Source organism: Silurus aristotelis, assembly GCF_946808225.1.
Source record: "Silurus aristotelis genome assembly, chromosome: 1".
Lineage (NCBI taxonomy): Eukaryota > Metazoa > Chordata > Actinopteri > Siluriformes > Siluridae > Silurus > Silurus aristotelis.
In genome coordinates this window covers 11,988,847-12,013,309 of record NC_139574.1, presented here as the reverse complement: position 1 = coordinate 12,013,309, position 24,463 = coordinate 11,988,847, and the positions used below count along the sequence as shown (strand labels likewise).

Genomic DNA, 24,463 nt, shown 5'->3' with positions numbered 1-24,463 from the left:
CTGAACATAAGAGTTGTATGTGCTTTTTGGACATCTCATTCCACATTTGGTTCCCATTTGCTTTTATAATTCCCTCCACTCTTCAGGCAAGATGTTTCACTAGATTTGCTTGTGGAGATTTGTGCTTATTCAGACACAAGGGTGTAAGTAAAGTCAGGTACTGATGTTGTTTGAGGAGGCTTCGGGTGCATTTAGCATTCCAATTATTTAGTCAGTCAAAGGTGTTCAGTAGGGTCGAGGTCAGAGATCTATAGCAGGCCACTCAAGAGCTTTCACTCCTCAAGAAAACCATATATTCATGGACCTGGCTTTATGCACAGGGGTATTTTTATGCTGGAACAGGTGTGAAAGGGAATGAAAGGAAAATTTATTATTAGTGCATCCAAGGACATCCTATACTATTGAGTGCCTCTGACTTTGTGGTAATAGTTTGGGGAAAAACCAAATATGGCTAGAAAATTCAGGCGTCTCAATACTGTTTTTCTAAGGAACAATAAATATATATATATATATATATATATATATATATATATATATATATATATATATATATATATATATATATATATATATATAGTATATATTCATTAAGTTCTTGCATTACTGTAGCATCATTTTCTCAGGGGTTTCAAGGATGGGAAAACAATTTCATACAATTTCTTAACATTTGATTAGTAATTTGGGAATATAAAGTATAATATTCTGTGCATAAAATTACTTGTTTTCAGGACACCATTAGAAACCTCAAGCTGCCACACTACAAAACAATTATAGCAAGTGGAAATATCTTAAATCTAGTCAGATGTACTTAGTTTCTCCTAAAATAATATTATTATTAAGAAAATATGAAAATATTAAACATTCTTCTTCTTCTTTCGGCTTTCGCCACAGCGGATCATCCATCTCCATACCACCCAGTCCTCTACATCTGCCACTTTCAAACCAACTATCTGCATGTTTTCCTTTACCACATCCATAAACCTCCTCCTTGGTCTTCCTTGTTTCCTCTTTCCTGGTGGCTCCATCCTCAGCATTCTCCTATTGATATACCCCATGTCCCTTCTCTGCACATGTCCAAACCATCTCAATCGCACCTCCCTCACCTAGTCTCCAAAACATCCTACATGCGCTGTCCCTCTAATAAACTTATTTCAAAAACCTCAACATCTTCAGCTCCGCTACCTCCAGCTCCACTTCCTGTCTTTTACTCAATGCCACTGTCTCTAAACCGTACAACATCGCAGGTCTCACCACAGTCCTATAAACTTTCCCTTTCACTCTTACAGATACTCTCCTATCACAAATCACTCCTGCTATCACTCTTCTCCACCCACTCCACCCTGCCTGCACTATTTTCTTCACTTCTCTAACACACTCTTTATTACTTTGCACTGTTGACCCCAGGAACCTGAACTCCACCTTTTCCACCTCTTCTCCCTGCAACCGCACCACTCCACTGCCCTCCCTCTAATTCACACCCATGTACTCTGTCTTACTCCTCCTGACTTTCATTCCCCTTCTCTCCAGCACATACCTCCAGCTCTCCAGGCTCTTCTCAACCTGCTCACTACTCTCACCACAAATCACAATATCATCCGCAAACATCATAGTCCATGAAAACTCCTGTCTGAACTTTTGTCAACCTGTTGATCATCACTGCAAACAGTCACCTCTTCTCTCAGCCTGGCTTCCACTACTCTTTCGCATAACTTCATGGTGTGACTGATCAACTTAATTCCCCTGTAGTTACTGCAGGTCTGCACATCTCCCTTATTCTTAAATATTGGTACAACACATTCCTCCTCCATTCCAAAATCTGTTTGAACAATCTGGTTAATCTCCATGCTTTTACCGGTATGTCATCTGGTACAACCGATTTACCACTCGCTGCTCTTTCTTCCCCCTTACTAATCCTATCCACTTCCTGTTTCACCATCTCCACACCATCCAACCTTCTCTCTCTCTCTCTCTCTCTCTCTCTCTCTCTCTCTCTCTCTCTCTCTCTCTCTCTCTCTCTCATTTTCCTCATTCATCAGCTGCTCAAAATACTCCCGCCATCTTCTCAACACACTCTCCTCACTAGTCAACACATTTCCATCTGAATCCTTTATTGCTCTAACTTGCAGCACATCCGGCTCAGTGCCTCTGCCTGGCCAATTGCCAAATTCCTCTTTACCTGCTGCCGCATCTCCTTGTACTCCTGCCTACTTTTCTCATCACTCTGTCAATTCCAATTCTGTTTCACTAACCCCTTTCTCCGTATGCTCTCCTGCACTTCCTCATTCCACCACCACGTCTCTTTGTCTTGCTTTCTCTTTCCAGATATCACACCAAGTACCTTTCTAGCTGTCTCCCTTATTACTTCTGCAGTAGTTGCCCAATCATCCAGCACCTCTTCACCACCAGTGAGCCCCTGTCTGACCTCTTCCCTGAACCTCACACTCCTCCTTGTTCTTAAAATAAGTGTTCACTACTGCCATTTCCATCCTTTCAGCAAAATCTACCACCATCTGCCCTTCCACATTTCTCTTCTTAAGGCCATACATACCCCTCACCTCCTCATCACCTCTGTTCCCTTCACCTGCATGCCCATTGAAATCTGCCCCAATCACCAATTTTTCATTTACAGGTACACCTTCTACCACTTCATCTAACTCACTCAAGAATTTTTCCTTCTCCTCCATCTCACTTGTGGAGCATAAGCACTGATGACATTTATCATCACCCCTTCAACTTCCAGCTTCACGTTCATCACCCTATCAGAAACTCTCTTCACCTCCACTACACTCTTACTGTACTCTTCTTTCAGTATCACCTCTACACTATTTCTCTTACCATCCACACCATGAAATAACAGTTTAAACCCCCCTCCAATGCTCCAATGCTCAGATCGGTATTCCGGGCCTTGACCGATCCAGTATGAATTTCTCTTTGGTGATCAGCATATTTTTTTTGCCACGTTTTACTCTGGATGCCCTTCCTAACGCAACCCTCCCCATATATCCAGGCTTGGGACCGGCACTGAGAGTGCACTGGCTTATGCAACCCTAATGGCTGGGTTAAGAATATTGAGCATTACAAGTTTAAATTCAACTTAGGCAGACCATGTGGCTCATTGTAAGCATTTTGGAATTAGTTTTAATGTCCAGACAAAGGTTTAATAATAATACAAAAATCCTGTTGATGAGTTCAAGTTCATGAGGTCATGTGTTACACCCATGATCATTGGTCACAGCAAATAAGGAATAGTGGCATTTTTGTTGTTTTTATGCAGTGTTTCTTATGATGAAACAAATTACGCTGAGAAATGAATTTATATCACAGCTGTATTGCTTTATTTTCAGTTCTGGATTTGAAACTATAAAAAATATTTTTTTTTGTTTCAATAGATACACTGATCAATCTAAAGGCTTCAAATTAACAATTGCAAGTGACTTTTATCAAAGCTCTAATCTAAAGTTTCACTTCAAAATCTTGTTTTCGCTTTCTTTTTGAAATGCTAATTAGTCCTTTAGTAAACAAACAGACAAACCAGACATAATTTAGCCATTTGAAATGTAATTTAATAACTGAGTTACAAAACAAGTCTGTCTATACACCAGCTATTTATACACCGCCACCACCACCACCTACCTCCAGAGGAATTTTCAATTAGGATTTTCAATTACATTTCAATGCCTGTGCTGAAACAACTCCAGACTCTTAGATTGACTAAAATTCATTAATGTTAATTTAAGTTAAAGCAAGTTTTAAATAAAATAGGTTTTTTTTTTTTTTTTTTTTTTGTTTTATCACTACAAAACCAGAACTTTGTAAAAAAAATAATGTATATGCACCTTCCTGCTACTGTTCATTCTAATATGTGTCTGGTGAACAATTTCTTTTCCTTGCATCATATTTCATTTGTTGTTTGAAAGTACCTACAAATATTACCTCAGATTTGATCATCTAGCTGCTGTGTGTATGTGTGGGTGTGGGTGTGTGTGTGGGTGTGAGTATGAAGTGTAAAAATGATAGAAATTTCTGTTCTGTTGCTAAACACAGCATATGCCTGTTGTGCTTCCTCAGATTGAAGCCTGCAGCAAAGAAGCAGAGAAGATCGACTCTCTCATTAACTCGGGTAGTCCCACGCTGGTGTCTCACGTCCCCCTGTCCGCCTTCCTGACCTCCGAGCTCCAACTGTCTACTGTTAACTCTGCTGCTCCCCCCAGCACCTCTTCCTTCAGTGCATCCACCTGTCTCTCTGTCTGTCTCCTCCTCACGTTCCTGCTGTCCGACCTAAACAACCTGAACTGTCGTTGCTGAGAAACCGCACCAACAAACCCCATCCCCCCACACCAATCCCCAACCACCCCCACCCACCATCGGACTGACCTTTGACTTTTCTTTGTCTTGGTCCTAGCCCCAGTCTGCATAACCTTGACAATCACAGAAACGCCAAGCCGATGAGAACAATCACTCGAAAGGAAAAAGTATGACGGGACAATGAAGTTGGATAAAGGACTTTTGAGCTGTGTTCCTGTCAAGAGTAAGCTGTATCGAGTCATGTCATTCCTTTTTTTTTTTAGAGAAAGCAGAAAGCAAGGATGGATAGAGTGTGATCTCGGAAATAAATTTTCCAGCTCTGGTGCTCCTCTCTGCTGCCTTTTCTCTGCTGGTTGAAAGACCGGAGCAGATACTTTAAACATTATAGTTCTCACACACCTCAATTTATAGCTAAGAACTGCATAAATGAAAAAGTCAAAGTGGAGGAATGGAAGGGATGGAGGGGATCTTTCTTCATTTCTGTTTGTGTATAATTTAATAGACCTAAAAGGAGAATCTATAGCCATCCTAAGCCGTTTTTTTTTATACTGTGCGATTTCAGCTGGCATTTTTCAATTATCTGAGAATGCGATTGAAGCAATTCTATGTTCTGCGTTCCAATTAGTCTAATCCAGGACTTTTGTCTGTCTGTTATCATGGTTTGTTCATGCCTCACCACTGCCGTTACCCAGTTTACGTCTGTGCAGTGAGTTTTGCATCACCGTCCTCCTCCTCCTCCTAAAGGTTTTTAGTCGGCCATTGTAGCAGACTTGCCACTCTCAAAACGATCACACTTGGAGGAAAATAACCACAAATTTCTACCTGAACTTTGTAGTCTTCGAAAGCAGATGTTATAATCAGCCTCCCATAAACATGCAATATTCATCTAAAGGTGAATTCATACTTGCTTTTATCTATGTGTTGACATACGCAATATGGCCGCCGCACATGTCCTGCGGTCACCAGGACTGTTGCTTCCAATAGGTCAGAAGAAATGACCAGCATGCCTTCACATGGTAAAGATGGTATAAAAAAGCTGAGTTTCATGCACCAGTCTTCCTTTCTTTGTTTTTAAATATTCCAATATGAGGTCAAAGTTTACATTTTGACAGCAATCATGATGATGGCAGAAAGTTTCAACGGCGCTTGTCAGAGTGTCGACAATCACTAGCATTTAAAAATGGGCATTGGTGTATTGGCTAGTTCCATCTAGTGGATTTGGCTCAATCCATGTGTATGTAAAGTACACAGGTTGGTGTGAATGCGTCGCTTTGGTTCTGCTTTTGCCAATTTTGTTTGCTTTGTCAGCCAAAAATCGAACAGTGTAAATCCGGCTTTACTGAATATGACAATCATATCCACAATTGGGTAATCACAACAGTATGCCTTGTTTATATAGATTATATATGTAAAGATTTATTATATGAAGTATTCCAGGGGAAAAAAAATAACTAAGTATGTTTTTAAAAATAGCAAAATGTTTATTTTAAGACGTTTTCTGACTCGACGGTCAGAGCCACAATGTGCCATTTTTTTCAATCTTATTCTTGCATGATGACAATTATGAAGTGTTTTTACAGAAAGCTTTGTATCGTTCTGTCCTGTCCTTTCCATTCCTGTCCTGTCTAGTCCTGTCCTGTCTGTGTCCAAGTACATGTACATGCCTGTGTCGAATGAAGGATTTTAACAGTATTATCATGCTTGGCAGCTTTGTAGCATTTCCACTCAGTGGAGCTTTCTGCTTTTTTATGTTTGTGTGTTTGCAATTCAACTGATGTATTTTTATAAGATAATAATAAAAAGTGTTCATATTGCCAAGTGTAAATCGTGTCAGGATTAATATTTTGTATTTTGTATTTTTTCCCCTTTGTACACTTTTGAGTTTTTTTGTGTTTAAATAGTGCTTTTTTTTGTCATCACTCTGATGGTGTGCTATTGCATACTCAGAATGATGCATCTACAAAATTCTGTCATCATTAAAAAACAGAACAGTATTTTCTCCCACACTATTGTACATCACATTTTTTTTGTAGTACTTCTCTGAATGATGACGCTGCCTATACTAACAAGAAATCAGTTATATAAATTAAAGCACGGTTCAAACATCTAGCTGTTTCTAATAAAACAAAATCATCTTTATTTTGTTAATTCACGGTCTAAATGTGTTTTTTTTTTTTTGGGGGGGGGGGTAAAAATGTACGGTGTCTGTCAAAAGTTTGGAAACAACTAGTCTTTTATGCTTTTGGGAGACACATACATGTTCCTTTCATTTATGTAGAACGAACCAGGTAGTTTAACAGTTTGAGCAAACAAGTACAGAAATGTATGTTACACTTTATTTACATTGAAAAATCCTCCCTTAGCATAAATAATAGCTTTACCCACTTTTTTGGCATTCTGAGAGTTAGTTGCTCTAAACATTTAGATGAAATACTTTGCCGTGGCTCTTGCTAAAGATCTACTTCACTATTCTGACTTCATCCCAGAGCAGTACGGTGAAGTCGGTTCCAATGAGCTGTAGACCACACAGATTTGCATGGTGTTGAAGAATAAAATAGTAGCCATGTTGGTTCAGTATTCCTTTTACCTAGAAATAAATCTCCAACCTTCTCTACTGCAAAACAACCTCAAACTATTCAGCTTTTCCACCATGTCTGTAGGTGTGACATCTTCTCTCCTGTTCTTATCTTTCAGTTTGAACCAAAAATGTCAACTTTGTACTCCGCTGTCCACACAACTTTCTTTTAGTAATTCACTGTCCAATTTTTGTGAATATGCCTTTTACTAAGTTACAAATAAACAACAGGGAAAAAAGGCTTGTCTCAAAAACCATAGAAGACGAGTGTTTTCAAACTTTCGACAGACACTTTATGTCACCAAGAAGTGTAGCATATGTCAGTAACTCTCACAGCATTAAAATGTGGTATAAAAAGTATGAAGTCATTCTTTAATGTAAAAAAAATTATAATTCAATAATCACCGGTGACTTGTGTAAAAGAGACGAGCGTTCTGTCATAGGAAAACTGTATATTTAAGTAATGGCTCTCTGTTATTACTTTCCTTATCTTCATTTTCTGTATGTTATTATAATAATAATTATTATTCAATATTTATTCAATAGTGATGAGCTTAAAAAACATACTTCCTCTTAACCTTGGAATCAGTGCAATAAGATAACTCAAGGGGAAGAAATAAAGACGTAACAGATATGAGTTACATTACAGAAGCATGTAATCGCAATGTTTGTTGTCACTCGTGTACGTACAAAATGAGTGGGCAGGGAACGAGTCAAAACAGCTGAGAAGCTGTTCGCTTGACTTCTCACACTCTCATGATGACGACGAGGATGGCCAAGTTGCTCCTTCTTACTGTGTTCATCATGGTGAAGTGTACAGGTAAGAGAAATATGACTGGTTTTGTGTGGTGAAATGTAGTTTGATCACTTGCTCAACACTAATCATAATAACCATGTAAAATGAAATGGTGCTTATTTGTGGACAAAAATGTTACAAAATCAAACATTCCCCCATGTGGTAAAATTGTCAGGAAAAATAAAAATGGCGATTTTATATAAATGGCTTTTTTTTTTATAACTCTAAGGATGATTTTGTTTTTGATGATTTGTGATGAAATGGGGAAATGGGTGTGGTAAAACAGCTCACATTTCTCAGCAGGCTGCTGGAGTGTTATGGTGTTGTAATGCCATCATTTCATTTGATTTCTAAAGCTTGTGGTTACACAGGGATTGTGTTGTTCAATTTTCTCCACTTTTCTCATGCTGCACTTGTATGAAAAGTCGTAAAGGAATGTTGTTGATAATGGTGATCATTTTGTGCTGAAAGCATGCTTTAAGAATAAGTGCTATACAAAAAACAAGAAAAAAAGTAAAAGCACGATTTGTGAATCAAAATATGCATGAAGATAAAGAAACCGAGCATTGTGGGTATCTTCACTGGCTGTAATTACAAAGGATTATTTTTAAAGATAATATTGTTTTGGTTTTTCTGTTATTGAATAAAGGCTCAAATTTGGCCTCAAGATATTTTTTTAGCAACGTCAGGCTTAACCAAAACAGTCCATTGCATGTTTTCACCAGGATAGGCAGCTGAGAAAAACAAGTTCACAAAACACTTTTTTTGTTTTTGTTTTTTGGGCAAATGCTTTTATCCAGTTTGAGTGACTCACAAAAGTCAGAATACAAAGTTATTTTTGAGTAATTTTCCTGGGCCTTTGAAACCATTTAATACAAACATGAATCTTTTTACTTGCACTTGCTTGCGCTTGTACCCCTGAAGATAGGAAATTCAAACGTAGGTGAAAACTCATGCAATCCAAGGAACTCAATAGTAAAGAGAGTAAAATCATATTTTAAAATCATATTTTGCATAAATAAAAGCCAAGTCTAGTTTCTCTCAGCCTGTGCTTTAGATTGCTGTGTTTACCTGACAGATGTGGGGCATGGTGTGGTTTTCTCCCTGTGTACGCCACCTACCTCACAGTTTGGCATAATGTGCATTCCGAGATGCTTTTCTGCTCATCATGGTTGTAAAGAGTGCTTACGGACATTTTCCCCTGAACTCTTTCCTCACTTATAACAGCTTCTTACTGGATGTTTTTTGTTTTTCGCATCACTCTATGCAAACTATACAGACTGTATGTAAACTTTTCAGATCATCACTTTCTGAAATACTCAAACCAGCCCTTAAGCCTCAACAACCAAGCTACAGCTGGAGTTAGTAGGACTGAGATTTTCCCCTGATAATGTATATTAAAAGATTTATCTTTTCAATGTGCGGGTTCCCTGGTGGTCTAGTGGTTAGTATGCCGCACTCTCACTGCTGCGGCCTGGGTTCGTTCCCCAGTCAGGGAACCATCCCCAGCCACTCTCAATGCCGTTCCCAAGCCCAGATAAATGGGGAGGGTTGCGTTAGGAAGGGCATCCAGCGTAAAAACGTGCCAAATCAAACATGCGGAGGATCCGCTGTGGCGACCCCTAACGGGAGAAGCCGAAAGAAAGTTATCTTTTCAATGAGATTAGCTGAGTGGATAATTGTATAAATGATTAGATGTACTGGTGTTCTGTAGCGGTTATGGTTGCAGCTTAAAGCAGATGCCCTACAACGTGCATTGCTTATGTCTTATTCAAAAACTTTCTTATGCTCAGACAAATAGCATCTGTAAATACTATCAAGAAAAAAAATCCATGTAAGAAAGTTAACTCAATGAAAGTAAATGAGATTTAAAAAAATTTAAGTTTACCACCTAGATAACAGGACAGAAAGTTATTTATGAATGTTATTTTAGTAGCTTGGGAAATAAATAGATATTTCTGATGCTCAGAGGAACATGGAGCAGAACAGTCCCAGTGTGGCTGCATGGTGAATGCAGCCAATTATGAACTGTAGGGCTGCAACTAACGATTATTTTGATATGCGATTAATCTGATGATTATTTTTCTTCTTCTTCGCTCGTTTATATTTTTAGTTAGATTTTTGATTATTATAACTTTATGAAACCCCAATTCAGGGTATTTATGTAAAAAGTGTATGTAAAAAATGCAAAAGCCACATACTGAGTATAAATCTCTTTATTTAAGACATTTATATCTTTAAATTTATAGTGGCTGCTTGTTGAGGAGTTCATGGAAGGATGTCTCCTTTAAACAAATTCACTCATGCTGGGTTGTTTCTTTCCGTTAAAAAATGAAAAAAAAAAACAGCATTTGAGTATGAAATTGGAAGAGATTTGTGTAAATCAACATTTGTATTGTATTTTGCAGATACAATTAATGAAAAAACAATATAAAATATAATACAACATTGTTTTGACTATTTTCATTTAAGAAAATACACTAGATAGATAGATAGATAGATAGATAGATAGATAGATAGATAGATAGATAGATAGATAGATAGATAGATAGATAGATAGATAGATAGATAGATAGATAGATAGATAGATGATTGCTGATTGCGCAACCTGATGCTCGTGAGTCACAGAACAAACAGTTTACACAATAGCATTCATTAAACTATACAATTTTCACATGATAAGGATCATACAGTGACGATGTTTCTTTTTGCGTGCTTGTGCATCACTGTGGTATGCCACACAGCTCCGCTTTGCATAACTTCCAGGTACATCTTTCTTTGTTGCGTTTAATATAAAATGCTCCCATGGCTTGGATGACTTGGGATACACATTTTTTCCATTTGACCCTGTATTGTCTGAAATTTTCCAATGCAGTTGTGTTATCTTACAGTCACACTAACCCATAACTTGATTGATTATTTGTTGCAGCTCTAGACTAAAGCGCTTTTTTTAACAGTACCTCATCCTAAAAAGTCCCGAATGAATGGAACAGACTCCAGACTAGACCACTCACAGCGAATAGCATGTATATTTTCACATTCCACATTACAGTATTAAGTACCAATATTGCGGAGAAGGTAGAAGGTTAAAAGCTTCTGTCGTGTCTTGTACAATACAGTAGCCTACTACTTTATTGTCTATTTATGATTACACAGTAATTTTCTAAACTACTAAAACCCCTTAAACCTTTTCTCATTGTGTAGTTACAAATTGGAACATAAGTTCTCAAATGCTTCTTTCACTCACATCCTTTTTTTACCCATTCACAGTCGATAGCAGTCTCCACACAGTTGTGCCATATTCTTTCATTGTTGAATTTTTGAAATTAATAAATTGAATGGTGCTCCAGGTAATGGATAAATTTTTGTGGTGTTTTTTTAACCAAAACCTTTTCACATTTTCCCAGAACTGGACCATCCATGAATACATTAATTATACATATTAACAATTATGCAGTCATGTAATTCTTCATACCTACCACCAACCCATACACTCACAGTCTTCAATATTTTGGAATTTTTTTATTTTGGAAGATTCATAGCATAGAATCACAGTTGAGTCTATTTCATCGTACTACGAAATGTGGAAAAGTTCAAATGGGGTAAATATTTATGAAAGCCTTTTTACAGGTTGAGTGGAACAGAATATAAGGAAATATTATTTCACATACATATAAGGCTTCTAATGTAAAATATTTGAGCGATTATTGGTTATAACAGGCAGATGCTGAGAGCATGAGGAAGATCATAGGTGTCAAAATGATCCATCATTCCCAAACAACATTTACAGTCAAGTCCATAAATATTTTACACAATTTCTGTCATTTTGGCAACACAATGGATTTGTAAGACAGCAGTCAAGACGGTACTACAGTATAGATTTAATTCAGTTGGTTCAACCAAAATATTGCGTTAACTGTTTAGGAATATTACAGCCATTTATTACTTCCAAGGACTTCAAAAAAATAAAATGTTTTTAATGGCCAGGTAGTCACCTAACCTCGACTAAGTTGATGGTTTAAATGATAGATTCCAGACTGAATGCATCAAGTGACCTCATCCAAGTATCAAAACTAATCCACATATTTTTAATTATGTTATTTTGTTAATTATTTTTAAACCTGTAAAATGGAAGTTCTATAAAAAAAATTACTGACATTTTTAAATGGAAGTACATTTTTGAATGCATTGAACGCAAAAAATTGTATTTTTGATTGCTTCTTTTCCAAACCATTGTTGTGGTATACTGAGGCAAAATAATAAGACAAATACCTAAACACCACTGTAATCAATTTCAATATCTCTGGATATCTAAAGCAAAGCTTATTTGTTGTATTAGTTTTGGGGTCAGGGAAAGCAATGCATGAAATCACTTAAACTACTGTTTACATGAATATCATCAGAAAAAATCTTTAAAATATGTATTCAGTTTATTATTTCTACTCTTTAGATTTAATACAATGTTCTTGTTCATTCTTTCTCCTGCAGTTACTCAGCCTGTCATCACAGTGGATAATGTGTCTGTAAAAGAGGGAAAGTCTATCATCATTCCTTGTTTATATGGTGCAAAATTTATTGATAATAAAAAGTACCTGTGTGTTGGAAATACATGGACTTTCTGCAAAGATGTTCAGAAAATCAACCAGAGAACCACCCTCTCAGATGACCAAGCCCAGCATATACTTACTGTGACTATGAAGAATGTCACATCTACTGATACAGATCATTACTGGTGCTCTGTTGAAATCTTTGGAAATGATGTAAACAAAATGTTTCAGCTAAAAGTTACAAAAGGTAAGATTACTATGCGGCATGCTTTGTGTTTCCCAAGTATGAACTTGGGGCATTTTTACAATTGAGGTGGCTAAAAATGTAATAGAGAAATTTAAATGTATAATAACAAACCTGTGATGATGACAGGACAAGAACTGATCCTAGGTTTGTACGTTATTTGGGTTAAGTGAAGAGTCTATATTTTAATACAGGAAAGGGCAAATCTGTAACTAATTCACTAGCAGCTTAATGTTTCCAGTTGTTGTTGTTTTGTAGTAACCTGGAAACTGACTAGGTTGATATGGTAAGCAGTTAGGTTTGCCAAAGGTATATGGACACCTAACTGTAGGTTCCCTGGTGGTCTAGTGGTTAGGATGCGGCGCTCTTACCGCTGCGGCCCGGGTTCGATCCCCGGTCAGAGAAACAACCCCAGCCATTAGGGTTGCACAAGCCTAAGTGCCGGTCCCAAGCCCAGATAAATGGGGAGGGTTGGGTTAGGAAGGGCATCCAGCGTAAAAACATGTGCCAAATCAAACTTGCGGATGATCCGCTGTGGCGACCCCTAAGGGGAGAAGCCGAAAGAAAGTTTATATGGACACCTAATTGTGGAACCGCATTAAGTGATAAAGTTTAATCTATTGATTCGTGTTCATGGACACACATTTCTCGCTTTTTTCGTGTCACTCAGCATGACTGACTTTGTCTGGCTCCATCTCCATAGCAACGAAGGCAGAGGGTCATGGGTAATGCTGACAGAAATGCTAAAAGTTTATTAAATAAATTATTATTTAGTAAACTAATTTTTAACCCTTTCCATCCTTGTCACTCCCAACGAAAACCTTAACATCTTCAGCTCTGCTACCTCCAGCTCCACCTCCTGTCTTTTACTCAATGCCACTGTCTCTAATCCATACAACATCTCAGGTTTTACCACAGTCCTATAAACTTTCCCTTTTCACTCTTGCAGATACTCTTCTATCACAAATCACTCCAGTCACTCTTCTCCACCCACTCCATCCTGCCTGCACTCTTTTCTTCACTTCTCCACCAGGTACCTGAACTCCTCCGCCTTTTCCACCTCTTCTTCATGCAACCGCACCACTCCACTTCCCCCCCTCTCATTTACACACATGTACTTTGTCTTACTACTGCCTTTATTCCCCTTCTCTCCAGCGCATACCTCCACCTCTCCAGGCTCTTCTCAACCTGCTCCCTACTCTCACCACAAATCACAATATCATCCGCAAACATCATAGTGAATGGAGACTCCTGTCTTACCTTGTCTATCAACCTGTTCATCATCACTGCAAACAGGAAAGGGCTCAGAGCTGATCCTTGATGCAGTCCAACCTCCACCTTGAACCAGTCTGTCTTTCCTACTGCACACTTCACTGCTGTCACAGTTATCCTCATACATGTCCTGCACCACCCTCACATTCTTCTCTGACACACCTGATTTCCTCATACAATACCACAACTCCTCTCTCGACACCCTGTAATACACTTTCTCTAAATCCACAAACACAAAATGCAACTCCTTCTGACCTTCTCTATACAGTACAGACCAAAGGTTTGGACACACCTTCTCATTCAAAGAGTTTTCTTTATTTTCATGACTATAAAAATTGTAGAGTCACACTGAAGGCATCAAAACTATGAATTAACACATGTGGAATTATATACATAACAAAAAAGTGTGAAACAACTGAAAATATGTCATATTGTAGGTTCTTCAACGTAGCCACCTTTTGCTTAGATTACTGCTTTGCACACTCTTGGCATTCTCTTGATGCCTACTTTGAAGAACCTACAATATGACATATTTTCAGCTCACTTTTTTGCTATGTATATAATTCCACATGTGTTAATTCATAGTTTTGATGCCTTCAGTGTGAATCTACAATTTTCATAGTCATGAAAAAAAAGAAAACTCTTTGAATGAGCAGGTGTGTCCAAACTTTTGGTCTGTACTGTACTTCTCCATCAACATCAACAAAGCAAATATTGCATCTGTGGTGCTCTTCCTCGGCATGAAACCATACTGTTGCTCACAGATGGTCACCTCTTCCCTCTGCCTGGCTTCCACTATTCTTTCCCATAACTTAATAGTGTGACTGATCAACTTAATTCCCCTGTAGTTACTGCAGGTCTGCACATCTCCTTTATGCTTAAGGACCGGTACCAGAACATTTCTTCTTCATTCATCAGGCATCCTCTCACCTTCCAGAATCCAGTTAAACAATCTTGTTAAAAACTCTCTCCTAAACATCTCCATGCTTCTACTGGTATGTCATCGGGCCCTACCAACTTTCCACTCTTCATCCTCTTAATCGCTGCTCTCACTTATCCTTTACTAAACCTTTCAACTTCTTGCTTCACCATCTCCACACCATCCAACCTTCTCTCGCTCTCATTTTCCTCGTTCATCAGCTGTTTAAAATACTCCCTTCATCTTCTCACCACACTCTCCTCACTAGTCAACACATTTCCATTTTCATCCTTTATTGCTCTAACTTGCAGCACATATTTCCCAGCTCGGTCCCTCTGCCTGCCCAATCGGTACAAAGAGTAGCCTACTAAATATAAAGCAATAAAAAAAAGGATAAAATCTCCTGCTTAAATGTTAAGTAATGGTGCTTGAAGAATAAAAAATCAATACCAAACAAGAAAAAACAGCATCTGTGGTATCCTGCACCAGAAATAAAACTTTGGCTGAGGCAAGTAAATAATTAAAAAAAAAAAAAAAAAAAACTGATCAATCTGATTAATCTGATTTTTCCTCTCAGCTACTCCTGTGCTGTATGTGGATAATCAGATGGTAACTGGATATGAGGGCGGCCATGTGGTGATATTCTGCCATCATCAAATGATGAATCAAAAGGAATGGTGTAAGCTTGGTGGTACATGTGTGAGCACTATTGGAAACATGAGCGGTGCTCTGGTTCAGCTCAGAAGTATGGCTGGAGGTTTTAGTGTGACAATGAGCAAGCTGACGATGGACCATACAGGATGGTACTGGTGCTCAGGAGGAGACAATCAGATGCCTGTTCACATCACTGTGAAGACTCCTGCAAACAGTTGGGAGAGGTACAATTCTTCTTCTATAAAACCCTGAAGGATTTGAATTATTATTTACTGTATGTTATTGGAAAAATAAAAGATGTTCTTGGTTTAAATTACCAAATTATTTTAAGGTGTGATTTTACTGTACTGTATATGAACTCAAAGTGTTTCATTATTTCCATTGAATGTTTCATAGTTTAAATATGAGGATGAGTTCCCCTTTTAAGTCTGGTTCCTCTCAAGGTTTCTTCCTCATAGCATCTACGGGGGTTTTTCCTTGTCACGCTTGCCAAAGGCTGCTCATCAGGGATAAATACACATCATTTACTTTAATTCTTAAATTCTGTAAAGCTGCTTTAAGACAATGTACATTGAAATAAATATTGAATATAGATATAAACTTGACTTGAACCTGAATATATTTCTCTTCTTTTCCCACAGCAGGTCATTGGCATGGCTGGTAGTTTTGGGATTGCTGTTTGCATTAGCTTGTATAGCTGTGATTGCGATCTGGCAAAAGAAAAAACGTATGTAATTTACTACATTTTTCCATTTTATTGTACATGATTGCTTGTACAGAGATAACAATATCAAGATTACAAATAATGATTTTTATATGAAATTGTATAAAATCCTTTTTTTCTTTAGAATGTGAAACATTCCCATTGCGCAAGAGGTCTGAAAATACATACATAAGCATGAAAAAACCAAAACAGCAAGTAAGGGTAGCAACAATTTCTGTTCTTGGGCAAAAAGATAAATAATTAGTACATAAACATAATACATATAATCAGTGACAGATATTTTTTATTCATTCATTAAACTATGATACATTAATAATACTGTTTCTTTTTTAAGACAAATCAACATGAAAATGAACAGTCTGAAGCCCAGGAATATGAAACTATGTCCAGTCCTGTAACACTAGAGGTAATACATTACAACCAAACATGTTGGACATTAGAAAATGACCTCTGCTTTATTGTTTTATTTAGTTTGGAGAAGTTTTGAATCATGATCATTTGGTCCTGCTGAGTAAGATTATGTCAATGCTTAAATCATCATATTATTCACCAGAACAAAAACGAGAGTAGAGTTTAGACAACATTTATAGTTTTTATATGCTATTTATACACAACAGAGTTATGAATAATGATCATATGAGTTTGGTAAGTGCTTATATTGTATTACACATTAACTTGAAAATACACATTTATGCTATAGAATGTATGTCATACATACAGTTAAGTTTATATTTCAAATACTATATAATGCAATTACAATTTCATATATATACTGTGTATATATATATATATATATATATATATATATATATATATATATATATATATATATATATATATATATATACAGTGAGGAAAATAAGTATTTGAACACTCTGCTATTTTGCAAGTTCTCCCACTTAGAAATCATGGAGGGGTCTGAAATTGTCATCGTAGGTGCATGTCCACTGTGAGAGACATAATCTAAAAAAAAAAAATCCAGAAATCACAATATATGATTTTTAAACTATTTATTTGTATGATACAGCTGCAAATAAGTATTTGAACACCTGTCTATCAGCTAGAATTCTGACCCTCAAAGACCTGTTAGTCTGCCTTTAAAATGTCCACCTCCACTACATTTATTATCCTAAATTAGATGCACCTGTTTGAGGTCGTTAGCTGCATAAAGACACCTGTCCACCCCATACAATCAGTAAGAATCCAACTACTAACATGGCCAAGACCAAAGAGCTGTCCAAAGACACTAGAAACAAAATTGTACACCTCCACAAGGCTGGAAAGGGCTACGGGGAAATTGCCAAGCAGCTTGGTGAAAAAAGGTCCACTGTTGGAGCAATCATTAGAAAATGGAAGAAGCTAAACATGACTGTCAATCTCCCTCGGACTGGGGCTCCATGCAAGATCTCACCTCGTGGGGTCTCAATGAACCTAAGGAAGGTAAGAAATCAGCCCAGAACTACACGGGAGGAGCTGGTCAATGACCTGAAAAGAGCTGGGACCACCGTTTCCAAGGTTACTGTTGGTAATACACTAAGATGTCATGGTTTGAAATCATGCATGGCACGGAAGGTTCCCCTGCTTAAACCAGCACATGCCCAGGCACGACTTAAGTTTGCCAATGACCATTTGGATGATCCAGAGGAGACATGGGAGAAAGTCATGTGGTCAGATGAGACCAAAATAGAACTATTGGGTCATAATTCCACTAAACGTGTTTGGAGGAAGAAGATTGATGAGTACCATCCCAAGAACACCATCCCTACTGTGAAGCATGGGGGTGGTGGCATCATGCTTTGGGGGTGTTTTTCTGCACATGGGACAGGGCGACTGCACTGTATTAAGGAGAGGATGACCGGGGACATGTATTGCGAGATTTTGGGGAACAACCTCCTTCCCTCAGTTAGAGCATTGAAGATGGGTCCAGGCTGGGTCTTCCAACATGACAATGACCCGAAGCACACAGCCAGGATAACCAAGGAGTGGCTCTGTAAGAAGCATATCAAGGTTCTGGCGTGGCCTAGCCAGTCTCCAGACCTAAACCCAACAGAGAATCTTTGGAGGAAGCTCAAACTCCGTGTTTTTCAGAAACCTGACTGATCTAGAGAAGATCTGTGTGGAGGAGTGGGCCAAAATCCCTCCTGCAGTGTGTGCAAACCTGGTGAAAAACTACAGGAAACGTTTGACCTCTGTAATTGCAAACAAAGGCTCCTGTACCAAATATTAACATTGACTTTCTCAGGTGTTCAAATACTTATTTGCAGCTGTATCATACAAATAAATAGTAAAAAAATCATACATTGTGATTTCTGGATTTTTTTTTTAGATTATGTCTCTCACAGTGGACATGCACCTACGATGACCATTTCAGACCCCTCCATGATTTCTAAGTGGAAGAACTTGCAAAATAGCAGGGTGTTCAAATACTTATTTTCCTCACTGTATATGTGAAATTGTAATTGCATTATATAGTATTTGAATTGAATTAAATTGTATTTTCAAGTGTAGTATCTGAAATATGTACTATCTGAAAATATGTAGTACCTTTATTCGACTTTATTCTGTATTGTGGGAATGCAGGCCAGATCTTTTCCCTACAAGGTGATGTTGAAAGACCATAGAGTTTATAGCAGAGTCTGGGCCAAATGTTTATGTTGAAGGGTGTACGTGCAAGTTCTGAAATCCTCCACGAGCTGACTGTACAACGAGACATGTTTGCGTGTCTATATGTGGGGATGTTCCGTATGCTAAACATTCTGGAGAAATGAGCTCACTTACATCCTTCATGTTTTGAGATGCGGACAATAGCAACTGTCCATATGTGGTGATGTTCCATATGTTAAACATTCTGGAAAAATGAGCTCACTTACATCTTGCATGTTTTGAGATGCGGTCAATAGCAACGGCTCAGATATATATAGATGAGGCAGGACGTTAGATCGGGAGAACGGTTCGTTTGGCTCTGAACCCCTCCGAGCAAATCCTGGATGCTCGTATCAAGATGCTGAACCTTCTGTGAATAAACCTGGTTTGCAAGAAAAACGGTGTCTAAAGAAATTTCTTCCAAGCAACAGCTACACTCCTGTACAACCCGAAATATACATCACAAGTTAATGAAAGAAAGAAAGAAAGAAAGAAAGAAAAAAAGAAAGAAAGAAAAAAAAAAAAGAATCAGTATTGGCAATCTAGCAATCTAAACATACAAATGTGAATTTCATACAATTAGATAAATTATTGATACAATTTTATTTAAATATAATACAGTTTTTGGACTATTTATATGCTTTTAAGTAGAGAATAATGATTAATCAGTGTTATGGTGTGACAGGATGTATGCACAATTTTAGCTAATGTGTTTGTCTAACTCATGCAAGGTTGAAGGGAGAAGCTCTGAAGGCAATGAATTTTCAAAGAAAGGTATGTATTTGTATAATCTTTGAACATTGTACATTAATACTGAAGGCTTGCACTTATGGAATCATGGCATTCTCTCACCAGATTCATAAGGTAGTCACCTGCAATGGTTTTCAATTCACAGGTGTGATTTTTTAAGAGATTATTTGTGATATTTTATGCCTTTTAAATGTGACCATCAGTCGTTTTGTGCAAAGGAAAGGGTAAGTACAGAGTCAATAGCTATATTAGTACTTGTCAACTACTATACAAAGCCATATTATGGCAAGAAACATGCAGTTAAGTAAAGTTCATTACTTTAAAAAATAAAGGTCAGTCAATCCAAACATCTCGAGAACTTTAAATGTATCCCGAAATGCAGTCTCCAAAACCATCAAAAGCTATGATGAAAAAGGCTTTCATGAGGACCGCCCACAAATGCTTTTTAGCGTTTAACTGCCAGACAAATTTCAACATCCAATGTTTAGAGGAGACTGTGTGAGGCAGGCATTCGTGGTCGAATTGCAGCAAAGAAATTATAACTTCAGAAGAACAACAAGCAGAAGAGACATCCTCAGAGCAAGAAACACAAGGAATAGACATCAGATCAGTGAAAAACTGTCCTCTGGTCCTCTGTTCTAACAAAAAAAACACAGCATATTCTGGGTTATTTAACACATTTATGTTGGCTATATAATTCCATACTTTTTCTGTCATTATATCAGTATCTTCAGTATAAATGTACAATGTTAAAAATGAATAAGAAGTTGTGTCCAAACACAACTTATATACTTATACATCTGGGAAGATGTTCTACTAGATGTTGGTACTGATGTAGGGTGAGGCGACCTGAGGTGCAGTTAGCATTACAGATCATTCAAAAACTGTTCAGTAGGGTTAAAGTCAGAATTTTATAATAGGCCACTCAAGATCCATTGTTTGTGGAACAGGTTTGGGTCTCCTAGTTCAAGAAAAAAGAACATCCTATACAAGTGTGTGCCTCCAACCTTGAACCCAATATACTTGGTAAAGTCATGTGTTCTAAAACTTTTGTCCATATAATATTGCCAAGTTACAGTAAAGCTGGTGAGAAAAAAAAAATGTAATATCTCAAAGTTGAGGAAATCAGAGGTCTGTCTTAGCTGAATGTCTTCAGGTAGTCCATTCTCATTTAGCATATCAGTAATATACACCAGACCTAAAGCATTCAGAAATATAAACTTCATAAGCAGGACATTTTAGTCAGTGTGGAGCTAATAGGCATCCAACGAAGCTTGTAATATTGTGAACTGCTGCATTTTAAACCGTCTGAAGTTTAGTTAAGAAGCTGAAGTGCAGCCAGACAGCTGTTTATATTAAAGCAATGCAATGTGGAGAATTGTTCAAAAGTGTGGATTAGTTTCTAAGCCTCATGTGAGTTTAGCATATTTATCCTTTGGCGATGTTTCTTTGCTGTTGCTTAATATGTGGGTTCTGACTGTGCAAGGGTTGCATCAGCTGTAGCGTTTCACAGAACAGCCATCCAGTTCGAACATGAAATCACAGGCAGATTGTAAATCACAATTTAAGCAAGTCTGCTCATTTCAATCTTGCGTTTTATTCCAAGACTTTGAGTTTGGTTCCATACTTCTGTTATAGACTTCATAGAATTATAGATCATGGTTGTTTTGAAATATTTACGTTTTTAGTTCCTATTTTCACACGTTAGTATTTCGCTAGTTTCTTCCTGGCATTGTTGCTAAAAAAACAACTTACTTAAGATTGCTACATTTATTACCAATACTGTTAACTGCTTCTCTTATTATACTTGTGATTTTGTTCCATTATGTAATGCTTTAACTTACTTTCATTCTTAATTCAAATAAAACCTTAAAACACTAAAGTTAAACTGTAGCTAGCTGATACACCATAAATAATGTAGAAATACTTATGTAAGTTTTTCTTTGTACTATTTCAAAAATTTTAGAATAATTATGTAGACATGGAAAATATACTAACTTCAGGGCCAAAAGTATTACATGGCCAAACATGTTGAGCAGTGCATTTCAAAACCTTGGGCAGTAATATAACTGCACTGACTCACTTTTTCTACTGCAACAGCTTCCACTGTTCTGTAAAGATTTTTCAATAGATTTTAAAATGTGGCTGTGGGTACTAACAAGGATGGGAGCTGATGCCCAGCAAGAAGGCCTTGTTGGTTTTTTAGTTTACTCCAAAGGTGTTCAAATAAGTTGAGTTCAAGGCGCTATGAAGGACACTGAAGTTCTCCCAGTCCAGTCTTAGAAAACTGTGTGTTCATAGAGCTTGGTTTGTGCACAGGTACACAGGGGCATTGTCATACTGAAACAGGTTTGGGCTTCTTAGTTACAGTATATGGAAACTGCAATGCTATAGCATACAAAAACATTTTTGTTTTTTGATTGAATGGTTGAAGCTTTGAGCACAAATCTCAATATGTTGGGAAAAAGAAACCATAAGCCTAAAGGATATAGCAAATATATCATTCTTTTTAGGAGACCAAATTGTAAATAGTAGCCTTCATGCCAATTTTGCATGTCCTTGGCATTCTCATAACTTCCTTTGAGATAATGTCAATGAATAATGTACTACACAAATTCATTCATCTTCTCCCGCTTATCCGTAATTCGGGTCGCGGGGACAGCAGTCTAAGCAGGTTCCCCAGACACTTCTCCGTGTCCCGCCTTCGACCGCTGCCCAATCCTCTCAGCACCAGTCCCTTACGGTCCCTCCTGCAGGTGGTGAGCCCACGGGAAGGCGGCCCACGTTGCTCCGACGTCACGGTCCTTGATTTATTTTTCTCGTAAGGGTCCCCTGGAGCATAGAGGGTTAAGGGCCTTGCTCAAGGGCCCAAGAGTGGCAGCTTGGCGATACCGGGGCTTGAACCCCCGACCTTCCGATCGGTAACCCAGCGCCTTAACCGCTGGAGCCACCACTCCCCCTTATTTCACAAATATTCAATTCAATTCAAATGAATAACCAGCTGAGTCATCTGCCAACAACAAGGCTTGAAGAAGTACATTTAAGGGCTAATCCATGGCTAAACATGCTGTAAATGATTTTAATGCATGATACAGAAGGCAAATAACCACATTTTAGACACAAAGCTTTTATATTTTCAATAATATCATGTAGTAAACCCTTAATATACCCAAATGATTTGTATTTATTTCCTGCTTACAGAATGGCCACCTTAAAAAGTTAAAGCTGTCAATGATAATGCAGATGAAGCATAACATCTCTTCCACTGTACTCTTCTAGTGTTATCCGCTCCAGATCACCGTATTTATCTTGTGCCCCGGCCCATTTATCAAAATAGACATGTTCACCATAATAAATAAATATTTACAATAGCATCTCACTCTGCATGCAACAGTTAGTAGATTAGTCAGATATGATATTTCATAGATTAATCAGAGCAGAACTACAGAACCAGAGCGTAACATGAAAAATTAATATTATATATCTGTTATGCTGTTGAACGGATGTGAACGTTTTGGATTCTTTGGTGTTATTTGGCTCTATATGTTCCCTATGACAGGTATTCTGACTGATTGCATTTATCCTATTCAAAAAACATTTCTAAACCATATTATAAGCAAATTTTCTTCATAATCACAGAATCTCACATTTATTTAACATGACTGGGAAGGATTTTGAGGTTTAATGCGTTTTGTAACTGAATACAATTTTTGGATAAGATTTGTTGTAGTGTCCTTTGAGCTACTTTCATGTTTCCTTTAACTTATCACTTTGTTTGTGTATAAATGTTATTTCATGCTCTACTGCTATTCTTTTAATAGTTTGTTATTACTTTACTTAGTACACCTACATAGTTCAAACACTGTATGACTATTATTATATCAAAATTCTCATATTATTGCAAACATCGTGCACAATAATCAAATTAGATCAAGTGTCTTTAACTTGTATACTGTATATTGGAATGAAATGCCATAATGCATGACCATGATGCAATGCTTGTAATCATCAATACACAATCTTATCAAATACACAAAAAATGCAGAACAAAAAAGTATGGGCTGTAAACTATAATCTATTGTGTAGACGAAATATGGTCTAATATCATCTTGCTTTGTGGTGTACTTTCCTGCTATAATAAGAATTTCCTTAGTGAACTAGACAATCCTGTTAAGTCAATATTCAAATAAAAATTATAATATTTCAAATAATACAGGGAATAAATCTTGAATAATTTCCGATAATGAGAACAATGCTGTGCATGTTTTACTCCCTGGAAATTTGAAGCTTGATTTCTGCCAGTGCTTTATGCATAAGTAACGTGAGTTCCTAACTTTTTTCTGTTTCAGACGGAGGCCACCATACACAAAAATGCGGCTTTGGGCTTAAAGAACGTTACTGCACCTTCTGAATGCCATTTGCTTCAAATGAAAAATCGTAATAAATCATTCCTGTCTAATTCCCACAAATAATTTGTAGTACAGTACAGTGCAGCTGTCTGTTATCAGGTTCACCATAATGTGTGGAGTTTTCAAATTCCTTCACCAGAATATAAACACTCAATACAGGATATATGTTTTATGATGCACAAAAACCTGGCCTTCCTTCAAAGCACTGCTGCTTCATAACTAATTTAAAATGTTTTTATCTTACTCTTATATGCAATGGCTTCTGTGTTTAGTGTGTAAAACATCTTTAAGAAAACAGCATGTTGTTCTTTAATACTGCATGTGATTACTCATTTTTCTGCACGATTGTGCAGGGCAAAAAGGCACTGAGCTTCATTCCTGCGGCATTTTTTTGTTGTTGTTGTTGGTTTTTTTTGTGCGCCTGGCCATCAAGAGGGGCTTGTGATATTTCTATAGCTTAAAACTGATAACTTACACAATTGTTTGGTATCTATAGGTGAAATTTTGCTGCAATCTAGCAGTAGTCTATGCTCTTTTTAATGTTACAATATCTACAAGTTCTTTGTACTTTTTTTATGTTTTCTGTGTTAAAAATGTAAAGTAAATATGTAAATAAAAAAATAAA

General features: G+C 37.3%; 2 protein-coding genes and 1 long non-coding RNA gene across 4 annotated transcripts in view; 2 read left to right on the top strand and 1 right to left on the bottom strand.

Moving 5' to 3' along the window:
- Positions 1–6,130, top strand: part of reck (reversion-inducing-cysteine-rich protein with kazal motifs) — a 70,068-nt gene extending 63,938 nt beyond the window's left edge. The window contains exon 21 of the mRNA XM_083545304.1: positions 4,069–6,130. Within this exon, the coding sequence (XP_083401430.1) occupies positions 4,069–4,305 (237 nt within the window). The 3' untranslated portion in view covers positions 4,306–6,130. The remainder of the gene's footprint in view (positions 1–4,068) is intronic.
- Positions 1–15,228, bottom strand: part of LOC310730872 — a 21,199-nt gene extending 5,971 nt beyond the window's left edge. The window contains exons 1-2 of the long non-coding RNA XR_014534994.1: positions 14,421–15,228; positions 13,599–13,999 (exon numbers count right to left, since the gene is read on the bottom strand). This is a non-coding gene — a long non-coding RNA (uncharacterized lncRNA). The remainder of the gene's footprint in view (positions 1–13,598; positions 14,000–14,420) is intronic.
- LOC310729801 (polymeric immunoglobulin receptor-like) lies at positions 7,544–24,463 on the top strand. 2 transcript variants are annotated; one of them, XM_083548302.1, is made up of 8 exons: positions 7,544–7,700; positions 12,165–12,470; positions 15,236–15,536; positions 15,954–16,039; positions 16,161–16,205; positions 16,372–16,442; positions 19,411–19,453; positions 23,779–24,463. In XM_083548302.1, the coding sequence occupies exons 1-8, from the start codon at positions 7,637–7,639 to the stop codon at positions 23,838–23,840; spliced, it is 978 nt and encodes a 325-aa protein (XP_083404428.1). In that variant the 5' UTR covers positions 7,544–7,636; the 3' UTR covers positions 23,841–24,463. The 2 variants fall into 2 exon arrangements, with proteins under 2 accessions (XP_083404428.1, XP_083404427.1); XM_083548301.1 differs by having other exon boundaries at positions 16,161–16,231; positions 16,371–16,442.

Bases quoted from the DNA above. Each gene is read 5' to 3' on its own strand.
- LOC310729801 (XM_083548301.1), top strand. From the start codon at position 7,637: ATGATGACGACGAGGATGGCCAAGTTGCTCCTTCTTACTGTGTTCATC. The intron at 12,471-15,235 runs GTAAGATTACTA...TTTTCCTCTCAG, and splicing joins TCAGCTAAAAGTTACAAAAG to CTACTCCTGTGCTGTATGTG. The intron at 16,040-16,160 runs GTATGTAATTTA...TTTTTTCTTTAG, and splicing joins GATCTGGCAAAAGAAAAAAC to AATGTGAAACATTCCCATTG.